General features: G+C 40.7%; 1 protein-coding gene and 1 long non-coding RNA gene across 6 annotated transcripts in view; one reads left to right on the top strand and one right to left on the bottom strand.

Annotated features, from left to right (window-relative positions):
• LOC129706362 (uncharacterized) overlaps window positions 1-17321 on the top strand; it is a 38211-nt gene extending 20890 nt beyond the window's left edge. The window contains exons 2-3 of the long non-coding RNA XR_008725042.1: window positions 11384-11522; window positions 16739-17321. This is a non-coding gene — a long non-coding RNA (uncharacterized LOC129706362). The remainder of the gene's footprint in view (window positions 1-11383; window positions 11523-16738) is intronic.
• Window positions 1-18342, bottom strand: part of LOC129706360 (plasma membrane calcium-transporting ATPase 1-like) — a 98561-nt gene that overhangs the window by 6151 nt on the left and 74068 nt on the right. For all 5 annotated transcript variants that reach the window (XM_055650618.1, XM_055650614.1, XM_055650615.1 and 2 more), the window contains exons 7-17: window positions 17332-17370; window positions 15569-15727; window positions 13922-14136; window positions 12717-12959; window positions 12069-12310; window positions 8706-8937; window positions 6726-6905; window positions 6554-6641; window positions 4488-4594; window positions 4121-4312; window positions 154-367 (exon numbers count right to left, since the gene is read on the bottom strand). In XM_055650618.1, coding sequence (XP_055506593.1) covers window positions 154-367; window positions 4121-4312; window positions 4488-4594; window positions 6554-6641; window positions 6726-6905; window positions 8706-8937; window positions 12069-12310; window positions 12717-12959; window positions 13922-14136; window positions 15569-15727; window positions 17332-17370 — 1911 coding nt within the window. The remainder of the gene's footprint in view (window positions 1-153; window positions 368-4120; window positions 4313-4487; window positions 4595-6553; window positions 6642-6725; window positions 6906-8705; window positions 8938-12068; window positions 12311-12716; window positions 12960-13921; window positions 14137-15568; window positions 15728-17331; window positions 17371-18342) is intronic.

The raw sequence follows: 18342 nt of genomic DNA, 5'->3' as shown, positions 1-18342 counted from the left end.
AGTTAAAACATGATGCAGACAAGTAATACATTGCTTTTTAGCAAGTTTAGATATTAAACCCAGATGCAATTTCAGTTGGAACTATTTTCTAATCAAAATGCAACAAGTGACGTATTCTAAACATAGACTTAAGGTTTAATGCCCTTTGCTTACCAGCAAACAAGAGTGTAAACACAATAACAAGTTGGTAGATGGCATGACCAAATATATTTTTCATCATGGTACGGGAGATGAGTGGTTTATTTCTGCCATAAGGCTTCCGTAGTAATAGAGCTTCTGTGGGAGGTTCAGTGGCCAAAGCAAGTGATGCAAGTGTGTCCATGATTAGATTTACCCAAAGCATCTGCACAGCCTTCAAAGGAGAATCCTAAAAAAAGCCAAGCATTAAAATTTACATCAGGTGAAATAGAGAACAAACAAATGTTTCATGTGTACACAGGTACAGGGAAAAGCTATTTTTGCAGGCAATCCAATCAGAAAAAAGATTCCCACCAAACTGTCCAGTGTACAGATACAAGATAACGGTTGTAATGTTTAGTGCTTTATCTTGCAGCTGGCAACTAATCACAGATATTGACTACCTGCTGAATGAAAAAGTTGCCCAAGGTACCCATTAAATCTCTCCTATTATTGCCAATGTCGTCAAGTTTTAGAATCCCCATCTCTGTTGAAAGGAACTTGGCATTCACTTTAGCCTCCATAATGTCACAACTCAGCCTTTAACGCTCCAAAGAAAAAAAGTTCCATCCTATTCAACTTCTCCCAACAACACTAGCCCACAAATCCAAGTAACATGTGTAGAAAGGAACAGCAGATGCTGGTTTATACCAAATATAGACACAAAATGCTGGATAACCCAGCAGGTCAGGCAGCATCTCTGGAGAAAAGGTAATGTTTCAGGTCAGAACCCTTCTTCAGACGGGGAGACTAAGCGGAGGTTGGGCGATCGTTTTGCCGAACACCTCCGCTCAGTCCGCAATAACCTACTTGAACTCCCGGTGGCTCAGCACTTCAACTCCCCCTCCCATTCCCAATCCGACCTCTCTGTCCTGGGTCTCCTCCATTGCCAGAGTGAGCAACTCCGGAAATTGGAGGAACAGCACCTCATATTCCACCTGGGTAGCTTGCGTCCTGGTGGCATTAACGTTGAATTCTCCCAATTTTGCTAGCCCTTGCTGTCTCCTCCCCTTCCTTAACCCTCGATCTGTCTCCTCCCATCCCCCCGCCCTCGGGCTCTTCCTCCTCCCTTTTTCCTTCCTTTCCCCCCCCCCCCCCCCCCCATCAGTCTGAAGAAGGGTTTCGGCCCGAAACGTTGCCTATTTCCTTCGCTCCATAGATGCTGCTGCACCCGCTGAGTTTCTCCAGCAATTTTGTGTACCTCCCTTCTTCAGACTGGTATCTCTGGAGAAAAGGAATAGGTCTGGAAAAAAAGAAAAGGAAGAAGGGTTCCAAACCAAAATGTCACCTATTCCTTTTCTCCAGAGATACTGCCTGATCCGCTGAGTTAGTCCAGCATTTTATGTCTAAGTCCAGGTATCATCCAGGTAAATCTCTTCTGCACTTTTTCCAACCTAATGATAACCTTCTTATAGCAGGGGACCAAAAATGCACACAGTACAGGTGCACAACCTTTTATCCGAAATTCCAAATAACGAAAAGCTCCGAATAGCGGACATTTTTTCGGTCCTTGAAGACGTTCACCGAGGGCGGCCTGCAGAGGTGACAGTGGAACCGGTCGGTCCTCGAAGAAAGGGGAACTAAATCCCCATTCATAAAAGAGAAGGTGAGGGTATATTGTGTGGGAGGGTTAATAATTGACAATCTGCTGCTGCCTGCCCGCTGAGTTAAAAAGTTCCCACGGTAGACTTACGATACACAGTGTATCGTGAGTCTTGCGTAGGAACTTTTTAACTCAGTGGGCAGGCAGAAGCAGATTGTTGCTCCCTTCAATTTCACCCCACCTACACCCCTCTGCTTCCCGGCCATATGTGTGACCCCTTCCCTCCCCTCTCCAGCTCCCCGCCCATTGCACCGGCGCGGGGGCTTTGCACTGTTTTCACGTCGGCGATGCCAGCAGGTCAGTGCCAGTCACCGGAGACATCAGGACCAACGGGACACCGACTGCCAGGCCCACTGCAAGCACGGAGATCCCAGAGACCCACAGCCAGCAGCAGCCCAGTCCCGTTCCAACTCCAGAAGCTGATGGTGTGCAAGGTACGTCTTGTTCTTGGGGTTGCGGATGAGGGGGCGCAGCTCGGGCTGTGACGTCTCCGGCCAACCCCCTGTACAGGAGCTGAGACTGGGAACTGTACCGCCCTTGCAGGAGAGTGGGGTTGATTGCAGTTGCAGAGGGAGGGGGCAAGGGCGGTACAGTTCCCAGTTCAGCTCCTGTCCAGGGGGGTGGCCGGAGACGTCAGGACCAACGGGACACCGACTGCAAGCACGGAGATCCCAGAGACTCACAGCCAGCAGCAACTCTAGCCCAGCCCCGCTCCAACTCCAGAGGAACCCGGGTTGCGGATGAGGGGGCGCAGCTCGGGCTGTGGGCGAACCGCCACTTGTCGCTGTAGCGGCCCATCGGGGAGCGGGTTCCTGTTGGTCCTGACGTCTCCGGCCACCCCCCTGGACAGGAGCTGAGAGACGTCAGGACTACCAGAAGCCGCTCCCCGATGGGCCGCTACGGCGCCAAATGGCAGTTCGCCCACAGCCCGAGCTGCGCCCCCCTCATCGGGACACCGACCCCCAGGCCCACTGCAAGCACGGAGATCCCAGATCAGCAACTCCAGCCCAGCCCCGCTCCAACTCCAGAGGAACACGCTCCCCCTAGGGGCAGAAGCTGATGGTGTGCAAGGTACGTCTTGTTCTTGGGGTGGCGCAGCTCGGGCTGTGGGCGAACTGTCACTTGTCGCCGTAGCGGCCCGTCGGGGAGCGGATTCCTCTGGAGTTGGAGGGACAGGGAGACACAGCGGCTTTTGAGAATGGTGGGCAATCACTTCCAAAGTTCTGCCCACACAGTCAGTACACCTCTCCTACACTTGTCTCCCGCACTAAGATCATCTCGCAGAGAATGATCCCAGCCTAACCCTCCCTATTCTGCAAGAAAAAACTACATTGAAGACTCAAACTCGCGATCGAGTAACTGCCGGGATTGAGACGTAAACTCGCGACCTTGCGGATATGAGCCGAGCACTCTACCACTGAGCCAGCCGTTAAAATCTACGCTAAAAATCTTCCATTCCGAAAGCCGAAAAATTCCGAATTACGAAAAGTGTCTGGTCCCAAGGCTTTCGAATAAAAGGTTGTGCACCTGTACTTCCAAGTTTGGTCTCACTAACAACGTTGCACATGTCCCAACTTTTGTGTTCCATATTCTTCCCAATGAAGGCAAGCATGTCAAATGAGATATGGAATTAATCCAAGTAAATGGGTTTAATATAGATATAAATTATGGTTGGCATATAAGCACCAGGCCAAAGGGCCTGCTTCTATGCTGTGCAACTCTGACAATGTGTCAGCTGTGCCTCTGATAAAACATTCAGATTTGGGTCAGGTCAGGCCAGCCTAGCTTAAGCCCTTTATTCAGGTCAGGATAATTTGCTTAGTATTGTGTCTCTTGTTATTGATACATATTTAGTGTCTCATTGCCGGATTTACAGGACATTTGGAATTGCTATATTTACACAGATTGGGCATAAACAAGGATAACAAACTGCTGGATTAACTCAGTGGGTCAGTCAGCATCTGTGGTGGGAAATGGACAGTCAACATTTTGTGTTGACTCCTTCATCTGGACTGAAATAATACAGGGTAGATGGGCAGTATATGGAGTTGTGGGCAAGGCAGGAATTAGGTGGATCCAGGTGGAAGGGCTGATTTTCAGATGGAATCAGACTGGGGAAGAATGGTGGAGACCTGCTCAGTGAGTGACATGTGCTTATTAGTCATGGTTCTCATGCTGTCCAGTTAATACTGAGTACAAATATTTACAAGACAAACCATTAATTGAATTAATTGAAAATCTATTACCACAGACAAACTAAGTACAATCTCTAGGGCCTTCAATCTTTAACAGTCTTGAAAGGTTTGCAGTATATTTGCATATTTGCTTTTCCCCACATACCTGTGTAATACAAGCACCAGTGAATGCCACAATCACTGCCACAACATTGACAGTTAGCTGGAACTGGAGAAACTTTGAAATACTGTCATACACGTTTCTGCCCCACATTACTGCTTTGACAATGCTTGTGAAGTTATCATCGGTTAGAATAATATCTGAGGCTTCTTTGGCCACATCTGTTCCAGCAATACCCTGGGGGGAGAAAGTAACAGCTAAAATAACTAGTTATATGCTGTGATGAGGAACACATTGCATGAAGAAATCCATTGAGTTTTTAAAGTATTGCATTCTTACATTTTACAATATCCAAGATTAATTTAAAGGTCCAAAACACAGCTATAATGCACGTTTTGTTTTAAGAACATACCATGGCAAATCCAACATCAGCTTTTTTCAACGCTGGCCCATCATTAGTACCATCACCTGTGACTGCTACAACCTGCCTTCGTTCCATCACAGTACTATCAATAATGCCTTGAAGTGAAAATAAAAAAATATTAATTTCTTTTGAAGATGCTGTCGTCAGTTCTGATAAAGGATCTTCAGTAGATGCTGTACGACTTGAAAGGTCCCAGCATTTTCTGTTTATACATCCATCTTAAGCAGACTAAGCATCAGTTTGAATAATTTGTCTAAAACTTTTCACTCCCAGCCTCAGCAACATCCCATCCTGAGTTCGACATGTTTGATTTGTTCCCCATGAAACAGGTTTACGAATTAGTGTTTTAAGTTTTGATTTCCATTAGCAATTCAATTAGCAACCAGGCAAAGTTGAATGGGCTCAAATTCTATGACTACATGGCCTTTTTTGGACAACATACAGCTGTACCTCAGTTTTAAAAGTTAAAAAAATTAAGTTACGATTAAACAAAAAACAAGAAAGCTATCTATTTTCAATAGCTATTATTTCTGAACAATTAAATGTCTTGATATTTTCCTGTAGCACTGGAAAATTGTTTACATGTATGTATGAAACAGTGAATAAAAACTGCACCATAAAAGGAAAATTATTGGTTAAAGAAAAAATGACATTAACGACGCTTGCCCATTCATCAAATGATGGTAGTCGTCCCTCAAATGGATCAATTAGCCAAAGCCCAGGATTGAAAATTTTAAAACTGCATTTGACAGTTCTACTTATGCCCTTTAGATCACATGACTTTGCCTTTTAGTTAGCTGTCATTACATTTACAATTGTTTATATGGTATAATTTGCACCAGGTGGCAGTCTTGTTATTAAATGCATGGAAACTAGGAGGATCTCTGCGCATGTAAGCAAATCTAAATCTATTCACATGTTCAGCAGTTCAGTATATTCTCTGCACAATGGAATACTAAAGGAATTTGATGACCTTTTGGCCAAGGTCCTCTCATTTTCTCAGATCAGCAGCAATGAACAAGCCTTAAACACTGCCTTTTGGTCTCCATCCTGTCACATTGTTTTCTTCACCATTCACCCTCCTCTATAATCAGACTTCTAATGCTTCTTCATGAATATTTTTGACTTGAAATGAAAATTATTTTCTCTCTCCAGATGCTTCTTGACCAGAGAATATTCTATTTTTTATTTAAAATGAGGATATCTCATTCCCACATATGCAGCTGGGAAAGTAAGTGATTATTCTCTCCATATTTGGGAATGGTTTCAGTCTACATTAAAGCAATGGAAAACTATTGTCATCCTCTTTTCTTTCTTACTGTCGAATGACTTCCGCCTTGCTGTTTTTTAACTTCCTTTTCATTGTTGCACAAACCATTTTTCAGAACTCTTCCATCAACACCCAAGCTACCACATCTCATTGTTTCCTCATTTTGCTCCAGCTGTAGAAACCAGCCCCTGCTTTAATGTTTTCAATTTACTTCATCGGTTTTCTAACCCACACAGTTTTAGTGCCACTTCTCAATACTCCTCCACCAAATACTGGAGCCAATGCTTTAGGCTCATGTTTGACTCACTTAACGTCCTGGTGCACTTTCATTTGGGAAACCTGTAGCTTATTTTGAGAAGCTCCCAGAAACCCTCACCATCCGGAACTGGCATTTGTTTCTAAGTCCCAAAATAACCATCCTATTCACAAGTTCACCCCATTACAGGACTTGACCACTGACAGCTGTTCCTTCTGTTATTATTGACTGCCCAGGATTCCCTCCATAAAATTTAACCTTCCTACAAATCAGATCCCTGAAGATTGTTTAAAAGCACCTTAAATGCTACCATAACCACCAGTGCACAGTGAAATACCAATAAACGTTTATGAACAATAAAATGCGCAATAAAATTACAGGTTGTTGCTGGACCTCATGCCAATTGAAGCAAATGTGCTAAATAAGAATATACACCGTCTCAAATATCTACCTTCTCATTCAGAACCACAATGCTCACCTATTAACAATATCCACAGGAAAATGTAGAACCTGCAATGTTTGATTTACCTTTGACTAAAGTATGTTTATCGGTGGGTGATGATCTTGCAAGGACACGCAGCCTGGGCCAGATTCTGTCTATCCGTTCTTGCTCAATCTGAAATGATTAAGTATTTGCTATTTTGTAATATCAACATCAAGTGAATAAGACACTTTAACACTTATTTCATTGATTGTGTACCTCTCCTTTTGCATTGCGAATGCGTTTGTTGAACTGTTTACCCTCCAAACACAGAAAGTCATCGCCCGCTTGTAAAATGCCGCATTTTGTAGCAATTGCACGAGCCGTGTTAATGTTGTCACCGGTAACCATCCGCACTGTGATACCAGCACTCTGGCATTGCTTAATGGCATCTGGAACCTGCAGGCAGGACGAATCAATGACTTCAACTCGAAGCTTAACTTCACACTTTACTCGAGTCATTTTAGTTTAGAGATACAGAGAACAGGCCCTTCGGCCCACCGAGTCCGCGCCGACCAACGATCCCCGTTACACTAGCACACATTACATACTAGGGACAATTTACAATTCTTACCATAACCAGTTAACCTACAAACCTGTAAATCTGTGGAAGGAAACTGGGGCACCCAGAAAAAACCCCATGCAGTCACAGGGAGAATACAAAATCTGTACAGACAGCACCCATAGTCAGGAGTGAACCCAGGTCTCTGGCACTGTAAGGCAGCAACTCTACTGCTGTGCCACCATGCTGCAGCGATATAGGCCCAAAAATAATTTCCATCACATTACTTGTGTCCATTTAACCCATTGGGAACTCAACACCTATTCCACTGGTAAGGGCTGAAATTCCAATCTCAAGGTATGTAACGAGTTACATCAGCACCTTGTGCAATACTCAATCTTACAGAGGTCAATAGTGAGCAATGATCTTCGGGAACTATATCCCTTGAATACTTCCCGAAGATCAATTCTTAATGAGAAACATTTATTCCTCAAGTCATTCATGCACTTGCATTAAATTTTCATAGTAAAGTTATAGTCTTGTGTACAGAGGATGTAAAAGGTCCTCGGTCTATTACTGACAGTGGCACAAATACATTTTTAGAGAAGCCCGTTTCAAAGTAATGCTACCAACAATAGCAGATATAGTGTAATCAATAACATTCAGCCTTTACTCGACAGTGGCAAGAGCGGCTAATTTTTGTCGTACTTCAAAATGTGCATGCATTGAATTAAATAAAGAGAAAGACAGATTCATTGCAGAAATAGGATGAGCTGCATGACTAAGCTCAATGGTCTGATGCTGAATGGGGCAATTAGAGGACAGGTGCAGGGAATTGCCCATTTACAATAAAGAGAACAGGTTTTTCCAACATGGTCAGGCCTCTGATTCAGCTGTCAGGCTTTATCAGGCTGTTCATTAATTTTCCTTTGGTTTATTTTCAGGATATTACGTTGCTGTGATCAGGCATGTTTAATAATCAAACTTTTATTAGGAAAATGTAGTTTCAATATTCAAACTTTCTGCACGCATCTTTACTTAGTTTCAATTCATAATTAGCACTGCCTCCTTATTCTGTTGAAAATACAATCTTTCAAGTCCAAATTTTACATTAAAAAATTGATAATGAATATTTTAATCATCATTGAAGAAAATTTAAAGAAACACACCCAAGTACAGATTAAGTTAAAAAAATCCTTCAAAAGATTGCTATCTGCAAATTAGTTTGCGTCATGTCTGTGGAGGCGACATTTTTAGAAAACACTGCAATAACCCAACCAAATAAGCATAAATTCATGTTCTTTTACATGTACATGAGAATAAAATAATGCTCGTTTCACCATTTTATGATCAGCTTCTTACACTTGTATCACATAGCACAGTGGTTCAAATGTTATACTTATAGCTTTTATTTTGCCATTGAAGCAAAAAGGATCTAGACGAAAAGTGTGCCAAGTTAAAGTTCAAATCTTTCCACGTTGAACTGTAGATCATTGAGAAAATTAAGATCAAATAATGGAAATTACTGGATATAATATCAGACATTAATTCTGCTCGTCTCAATATTGAAAGAATTGATATTATTTATATAGAGCATATTTTCAAAGTCAACATTTGGGTAATTCCCTCCTCTCAAAAAGACGTGTTTATACCCCATACAGCCTGCATTACGTTAAACACGTTTACAGTTCACCTACCTCTGGTCTTACGGGATCTTCAATGCCAACTACAGCAATACAAGTGAGGCCAGAAAGTATATCATTTTCGTTATCCCAATCCGTAGGAGAATCGTCAAATTCTCTAAATGCTAAGCAGATGGTGCGCAATCCCTCAGAGGCCATTGGTTCTATTACATCCTTAATTAAATTGTCACGTTCGTGGGACTTTAAAGCTTTGACTTCACCCATTTCATCGAGAATTTTAGAACATCTGGCAGAAATTGGTATAATTTAAAAACATTTTTTTACCACAGCCAACAGAAAGATGCCCATTCTGATCTTGTACGATTATGTCTAAGCCATATATTAATGTTCAGAAAATGCCACTGTTCTCACGCAGATTAGTAAAAGTTTAACATATTATTTATCCCGTATTCGTGCATAAAGAGTTCATATGCAAAAAAAGTAAGAATATTAAGCAATTTCATAAAGATTTGCAATTTAAAAGAGTTATTTTTTCAAGAATAAGCAAGATGGAATTTAGTTCTGCAAGTTAAAAGTTTGAATAGAATAACCTGTGATGTACAATAATGTATTTTGTGCGCAATTCTAATGCATATGACAATCCCTCGCATCTCTCCCCCATATTCCCATGAAATGGCTGAAAGAAAACAGTCAGTATGAAATGGACGTTAAATTTGGGAGCTTGGGATCAATGCACAGCAATCAGTGGATGATCTGGAAATAATTAGCAACACTGTCTGAAGCAGGTGCAAAAATTGAGATACAGTTAAAGTGTGGAAAGACATTAGGAGACTGCATTTTAAAAACTTATTTTGCAATGTCCAATACCAGTGAAAGGAAACCATTCTTTGGAGAATCAGTAGTCACGCCAGGCCAGAGGGCTCCACTAAATATTCCAAATTCCAAAATCTGCATGTATTTTATTGAAAGAACCCATGGGAATTGTACATTTAAGCATTTTTTATAATTGGAATATAATGTGCAACCCATTTCTCCCACCATCTCCTGCCTCCCTAGTCACCCTGCCCTTTTTCCTCCTTTGTATACTCATCTCCCATCCCTTTTATCCCCCACCTCTTCCCACTCCCTATCCATCCCCTTTCACCTATATCCCTCACACCGACTTTACATTTCATTTTTCTTAGCTCCCTACCCGACACCCATTTGTCGACTTTTCACCTCTAGCTTACAGGTTACTTATTCCACCCATCTGCCAATCCACCTCTCCCTCACCTACATCTTCTTATCGTTTGCCAGGCTTTGTCCCACCACCACCTCTTTCTCCCCCTACTACATTTAGTCTGTAGAATCCCTACCCAAAATGTCACCTTTCCATTCCGTCCTCAGATGCTGCCTGACCCGTTGGGTTCCTCCTGTACTTTGTTCTGCTCAACATCTCCAAAGTGTTGATTTTCTTGAAACTCAATTTAAGTCTGGCCTTTGTATTAAACAGCTGGACACCTTGGGGTTTTCCCCAAATGTACAGCCATCTCAGTTTGTAAAGTTAAGGTTTCAAAATGTCTTTAGGTTCATACTTCAATTGTTTAAAAGACAATCTGACAAAATTATGAATATTTGGTTTGGAGAGAGAAGGTTGATTTGAAGATATTCTAGTTCTTGGTTCTTGGTTACTTGGTCCTCCAAAATATTCCAACTGGAATTTAAACTGGAGGTGGTGAAGGGAGGAATTAAGCCAGAAAGGGTTATTGGGAAGAAAGTGCTACTTTAAATTTAGTTGCATCTGGTTGGGTAACTATAGTTTGGTGGAGATTATTCCATGCTTTAATTGTTTGTGGGAAGAACAAATTACTGTACACATCTGTCTTTGTAGCTGGGATCACAAATTGGATCGAATGCCCTCGTCTGCTCCTAATTGGTTTGGGGTTGGTGTAGGTCTTGTGATCTATATCTAGCTGACCATTTAACATTTTGTAAAAACAGGTCAAACGGTGAGCTTCACGTCTGTCTTGGAAAGGGTTCCACCTCAGAGAATTCAGAAGTTTGGTGACACTCGCTTCTCTCTCATAGGTGTTAGTAACAAATCGAGCGGCCTGTCTTTGGACACGTTCGATGGATGAAATGTTTTTATCTGTGTATGGGTCCCAAGCTGCAACTGCGTAGTCCAAATGAGGTCGAACGAGGGTGAAATACAGCTTCTCCTTGACAGAAGCTGAACAATGATGAAAGTTGTGCCTCAGGAAGTTTAGGACACCTGTTGCTTTCACTGTTGCATGATGAGTCTGACAATTCCAACGTAGATCATTTTGAAATTTGATGCCAAGATACTTGGTTTGTTTGGATTCTTCAAGGGTGACACCGAGTATGTTGTAGGATGTGACGCCTGGATTCCTCATTCTGGTGACACGCATGGTTTCACATTTGGAAGGGTTGAACTGCATGCCCCATTGTTGTGACCACTCGACCATAGTATCGAGATCCTTTTGGAGAGCATCTTCATCATCAGTTGACTTAATTGGACGGTACAGCAAACAATCATCAGTTAACGTAGTTAACTTGCTGCACAAGGCTGAATGAATCATGTTCTTCACAAAAACATATCAATTGCAGAAATATAAATGATTGCAGCAAACCTTGACTAATTTGCTTACTTGGGACCTTAATTCTGAATCAAGAAATTGTCTAGACTATTTTATGATATTTCTATTAATACTCCAACCATTTTTTTTGTATAGATGTTGGACGGCGGATTAACAAATGCACTAGTGATCCCAGCGATCATAAGGAATTGGGAAGCTGAGGGTCTTGTGAGAATGGAATGACAATTATCTGGTGAACCAGATGCCAAACTATCAGGTCTTCCAAATAGCCAAAGTAGGTTATTGGTGCTTTATTGAATTATGTATGAAGGAAATGGAATGAGAGTGGCCCACAGTGGTTTAGAGGCAGTGTCTTATATATTTTATAGAGGCAGTGTCTTATATATAGTTTGCATATCTTGGATTAGCTCTCAATTTTACATTGTAAATGGCAGTTTAAATTATTCCTTGATCACCGTTTTATTCAAGTTTCCTCCAGAAATTCAATAATATGGAAAAATGAAATACTAAAGGGCATATCTTTAAGGTGAGAGGGACAAAATTTAAAGGAGATGTGCAGGGCAAATTATTTTTAAAACACATTTGTCGAGTGCCTGGAACACACTGCTGGGAGTGCTTGGTGAGGCAGAACCGATAGTGGCATTTAAGAGGCTTTTGGATAGGCAGGGAATGGAGGGATATGGATTATGTGCAGATATATAAGAGATGGTCCTGGCATCATGTCTGGCACGTTCTTGTTCAGGGCCTGCCCTTGTACCGCACTGTTCTATTTTCTAACATCAATTATAGACACACACTTATAGTACCTTCTTTTACCTACTTTTTAAGTACAATTTCAGAGGCACCCTTGCTGAACATTTGAAAACCACCATCAGGATTCTTCAGCACTGTACTCATGGATTTCCGTGCAGAATTGAAGGTATAGACTTTGAACATTTTCTCTTCTGGAACTTCATTTCGAATTATCTGGTAGTCTTTCTTCAATTGCAATACAAATTGTAACAAGGCACATTCCGTCTTATTGCCAATGTGACGTGGCAAGCCACCTTCTTTCTCGGATGGCTGTGAAGTTAGATCAATAATACATTTGATGTATTCAATTTGAAAGGGTTTGATCCAAGTTAAGTTAATTAACATGTGCACAAATGTTACATGATGCACCAGAATAAAAATTTAAGCGCATGTATTAAACAGTTACAGAATGCAATTTACATTTCCTGCAAATCATTGAATATTTGCTCTTGGGCTGGAACATTAATCCCCCAACTGGATAACTAATTTAAAGAATATTAATTCAAGTTCCACTAGGCTGAAATTTCGTGAAATTTAAATACAAAGATTTGAAAACAAGATTGTACTATTCAATAAAGCACTAGATCTTTGGGAAAGCACATTCATGGCATTAATTTAAGTGGTTAATATTTTACACTTAAAGTGATAGTTGTAAGATATGCCAGTATCAACATACCAGTATCTTGGTAGTATAAGCAGAGTTCACAGCTATTCCTACAATAAGCTTGTCCAAAACATTTTCAGGAAGAGTCTCTGGATTTGGAATTGTCTTGTGGTATTCGCCCGCAATATGTGCTTGAACCACGGTCATTCTGTTCATTGTAAGGGTACCAGTTTTGTCTGAACATATAGCTGTTGCATTCCCCATGGTTTCACAGGCATCCAGATGTCTGACCAAGTTATTATCTTTCATCATTTTCTGTATTGAGAGATTTATATTTATTATGATCCATATGCAAGAAAATGTACAAATTGATACTTAAATTCATGGTTATCTTCAAGGAACAAGTCTGCTCAGGTGTAATTTACACCTTAAACAAATTTGGATTAATACCACATAAAAACAGGATCCCGAGTCTGGCTAATGATTTACCTCAACTCCACTTTCCCTGCGGCCCATTCCATTCTTTTCCAGTCATCTAAAAGAAAATCTCAATTTCAGTCCTGAATATACTTAAAGAACCTTCTGCAGCTCACTCAGCTCTGCATTTTCCTATCTTCACTGGTGTGGATTGCATCGTTAAATGGGGTGCAAAGCTACGTCTCAAGGATTCAAAATGCAGACAATTCCAAAATGCATATAGCCCAACACACAAGATGCGATTAGATTTGACCAAGAAAAAAAGGCACTCAGATTCCATGATGACTTGTACTAAAACATTAAGGTTTGTGGAAATACACTGACCAATTGAGATTTCATAAGATCATAAGACATGGCAGCAGAATTATGTCATTTTTCCACATTGAGTCTGCTCCACCATTCAATTATGGCTGATCTTTCTTTCCCTCTCAATCCCATTTCCATTTCCCTGTAACCTTTGATGTCCTTACTAATCAAGAACCTATCAATCTCAGCTTTGAAAATGCCCATTGGCTTGGCCTTCACAGCTAAGAAATGACACTATAAATGAAAATTTGCTTTAAAGAAAGATTTTCCTTCCATGCCTGGACAGGTTAGGCTAGAACAGAAACCAACGATTGTTGCTCAATCAAATAATTCCTGGATTAATCACACTTGAAGCTTGCAGTAGACAACATGGTTGACAATGGATCAGATAGGTATAGTCACAACAATAAATATAGGAGGGTGGGGGGGGGGAGAGAGAAAACCATATGTGCACATTTAAATCAAGCAACCTAAGGTATAGATATACAGCTTACCTTTACTGAATATGCCAGAGAGATAGTAACTGCAAGGGGGAGACCTTCTGGTACTGCCACAACCAGGACAGTAACACCAATTATGAAAAATTTTACTAAATACTGGATGTAAATTGGTGTGCACTCAGTCAACCAAGGGACGTGCTGAATCCAAAACGTATCAATCACAAAAAACAGAACAAGAATTATAACGGTCATAGCAGACATCACCAATCCTAAGAAAGAAAAATAGAAGTGGGTTACAACACAAATTATAAACACGCTGTAATGTGCGGCGCTGCTGTGTTCATGCATGTTAAACTTTATAACCACTATGTGCAAAAATAACAGTCAACATTTCTATACAGGCAAAATATAGCAGCGATGGAAAATCTGAAATTTTACCAGTGTTTGGGGAAAATTGCATCGAGCAGTGAATACATTATGCTCAGAAATACAAGTAAATTAATTCCAACTTGACGCAGTGGAGCTGGATATTGTGAAGAGCAGAGAGGGGCGGCAAGATCAAAGGGAAGGTTTTGGCATTGCCTACCATTGTACAGAATGATGCCATGGGAAGGGGCTGGGGTGTGGATATTAAAGATAGGATCATGCTGCTGCATGGAAAAATACTTTATAGTGCTGAAAGGAGAGTTCTCCAGGGATCTTCGAGGATTGGGATACGTGTGCATGAAAATTAACATTAAATTGAATGCAACAACCCACTTTTTATCACATAATAAAAAGGGAATGCAGATACTGGTTTCTACCAAAGATGGACACAAAAGACTGGAATGATTCAACGGGTCAGGCAGCAACTCTGGAGAAAATGAATAGGTGACATATTGGGTCAGGGCTCTTCCTTGGGCTGCTGTTATTATGCACTTTTTATTAGGGATACGTTTAATAGCAAGGAGTTGCATGCGAACTGAGAGCAATGCTGTTGTCCTTTAAATAGCTATCTTCTAATTAGTTCTAATGCCGAGCCCCAGCCCTGCCGAGGAAACAGACTTCACCAGTAATTGAGGTAAGAATGCAAATAGATTAACTCCGGTATTATGACATGTGGCTGCTGGAATTGAAAGAGTCACCATTTGTCACGGCACAATGGCACAGCTGGTAGAGCTACTGCCTCAGTGCCAAAAATTCTGGTTTCACCATGACCTCGAGTGATGTCCGTGTGAAATTTGGATGTTATCCCTGTGACCGCGTGGGTTTCCTCCGGGTGCTCCAGTTTTTTCGTACATCCCAGAGAAATGCAGGTTTGTAGGTGAATTGTCCTCTAAATTGCCCTAGTGTGTAGGGAATGGATGAGAATGTGAAATGACATAGAACTAGTGTGAATGGGTGATCAGTGGTTGGTATCGACTCAATGGGCCAAAGGGCCTGTTTCCATGCTGTAACGCCAAACTAAAGAGTCACTGCTGTACTAATTCCATTCACTAAAAATCATGTGTATTCATGAATAATCGACTGAATTTTAAACTAAATTCTGCAATCAGTTCAACATGTGTTAACCCGCCCCAAAAAAGTAAAAATGTTCCCATGTATTTCAGGTTAAGACATTTCAGGTTAAGACATTTCAGACAACTTGAATCACAACCCAAATAATTCTGTACAAAATTAGAATAAAACTTGCGATTTTAAAATAGAAGACAATTGTCATACCAGCTTTCCCTATTTGAACTGCCAGTTTTGTTAGCTTTCCTTGAAGTACAGACTTCTCTTTTTTGGGTAGATTTTTTTTACTTTTTTCACTTCCATTATCACACGTTTCATCACTTTTCAAAGGCTGCATTTCCATAGCTGCCCCATCCTGAGCTTTAGCTGAAAAAAAAACATGAAGATTCCATTCCTGAAATAAATCATTGAACCTCTTGACCAACATGTGTAGGAAGCAACTGCAGATGCTGGTTTAAACTGAAGCAAGACACAAAAAGTTGGAGTAACTCAGCAGGACAGGCACCATCTCTGGAGAGAAGGAATGAGTGACGTCTCGGGTCGTGACCCCTCTTCAGTCCCGGCCCGAAACATCACCCATTGTTTCCCTCCAGAGATGATGCCTGTCCTGCTGAGTTATTCCAGCTTTTTGTGTCTATCTCCTGACAAACATGGTCTGTTAACCAATAACAGCCTTTACTAGTCTTGAAAGGTATTAATGAACCATGGCACTCCATCTGATGATGGCATTCCAATAATGCCCTTGGCTAGTGAGACCATGTGGTGAAATAACAGCTAAATACATCCATGCACACAGGCAATGTGCATTTTCTCTCTCATTTTCATGACTAGTTTCATTAATTTTCAAAAGCACACTATCTTGAACTCTGCTATTGCTGAGTCTAAGACAGATTGGAGCAGCACAAATTAAGAGGGGAGCTTGGTAATGGGCAGCTCTCCTTGGAACACAAAATGTTAAAACATGATGTAGTGCAAGTCTTGGCACAGTGGAGAGACTAGAAAAATTTCCTTGAAATCAATGGCAAAATGCCAGGTCAAAAATAAATGGAATAAGAGCTAGGTCAAAATGAGAAATCTTAAATCGCAAGAATTCAGAATGCTTCACCTGATACACAGGTGATGGCAGATTTCATAACTTTTTTTAAAGATCAAGAACTTGAAGATGAGGGCATTTACAGTATTATCCAGAAAGATGTAAAACTTGGGCACAAAGTTAATGGCTTTGTTTTGGCACATTAAGATTCTACAGTTGGATGGTACATAACTGTAACACGAGACTAAATCCCAACAAAAACTTCTGTTAAATCGATGCAAAGATCAATGAAAGACCTGTAAATGAATAACAGAACTCAAAATGTTGCCCTTCTTTGGATTTAGGCGCGCTGAGCCATCTGGATCACAAATACATCAGAATTCTACGTGTTAACAAATGTATCTCCATCCTATGTGGGCCTCGGGATGACCAGCTATCACTCTAGCTCTGCATTCTCAGGCGAGGCAGGTGCTGCTGGACAGGGCAGGTGAGTAAATATCTTAGGGCTGAAGAACAAAGGAGGAGATCTTACATAGGATGGTGGGAGGGAGAGGTTCAAGGGAAGAGGAGGAAGTAAGGTCGCAGCATTGACAAGAGGACCTATGGCTAAACATAACAGGAATAATAACTCCAATGAAACACAAGTTGTTCCAACTTGGTACTCTGAAATTCCCATCTGGGAATATGTGGGAAGCACACTTTGTATTTGCCTAAATTAGACGTCAGGAGAGGAACATTCTAAATAAAACAATATCATGTGAACTGGTGGACAGTATTTCTTTTAAATGTCATGGTACAAACTTTGATCCATTTTGCCACATGAACATGTTCCTGAAAAAACTATCATAAATAATGTTCCACATTAACATGCCAAGTCTGGCTCTCATTGTATCCTGGTGCACTTAAACAAATATTAAAATGATAATTTAATGTTTACCTTTGTTTCGATTTTCCACCGTTCGGTCTTGCTTTTTATCTAAGTGAAAACAACCGAAAGGTATTAACTCCATTTATACATTGACTTATTCAATAAGTTATTTAATTGTGTTAAATAGGAAATGAAATACTAAATATTTACTATTTATCCTGAAAGTTAATGGAATATCATATATGTATTCATCCTTGCAAAACAACGTATTCAAATTGAGGCCAATTACCCATTTCCTAGCTCCAATTATTTAAAAAAATTGAGATGTTGATATAGGCCTGAATAAATAATTGTGTTTGCACATAAAATTTGAAAGCTCTACTTATTAATAGTCAATTACTACTTCCCTACCATTCGCATATTGCTTGCAAGGACAAATGCAGCCAAAGTCTGAACTAATGTTTGGAAGGTGGGGAAGGAAAAAGGCTGACAGAAGCAGGAAGTCAGATTTTTCCAAATTCAGCTAAATGGTCTTTAGTAACCTCTATAATGCTGTTTCAGTAGCCTTGCAGTAAAAGGGGAAATAAAGCAATTAGAAATATCTCCCACAACCTCAGCAATTTTAAAGACAAATAAAGTATTGCAAGGTTTCCATTTGTTGATTCTGGGTTTGTACATTTTTTTTCTCATTGACTGATTGATTATGTTTGGTTCTGGTATCTGTTCATCATTAGTTGTTCACAAATAAATGAAATAACATTGTTATGTGCTATTAAAGTTGCCAGGGGTAAACAGGACAAAAAAAGGTTGGGAACCCCTGAAGTATTGAATTAGGCCCAGTATCATGTAGTCAATTCATGCATGGCTAACCCCATTATGAGGCAATCTCTCTTTAGTGTTTCAGTTTAGATATACAACGTAGAAACAGGCCCTTCGCCCCACCAGGTCGTTGCCAACCATCGATCACACTATCACTCCTGTACACCAAGACGAAATTACAGAAGCCAATTAATCTACAAACCCGCATGTCTTTGGGATGTGGGAGGAAACCAGAACACCCAGAGGAAACCCACTCAGTCA

Source organism: Leucoraja erinacea, chromosome 19, assembly GCF_028641065.1.
Source record: "Leucoraja erinacea ecotype New England chromosome 19, Leri_hhj_1, whole genome shotgun sequence".
Classification (NCBI taxonomy): domain Eukaryota; kingdom Metazoa; phylum Chordata; class Chondrichthyes; order Rajiformes; family Rajidae; genus Leucoraja; species Leucoraja erinaceus.
This window is presented reverse-complemented; position numbering and strand designations above follow the sequence as displayed.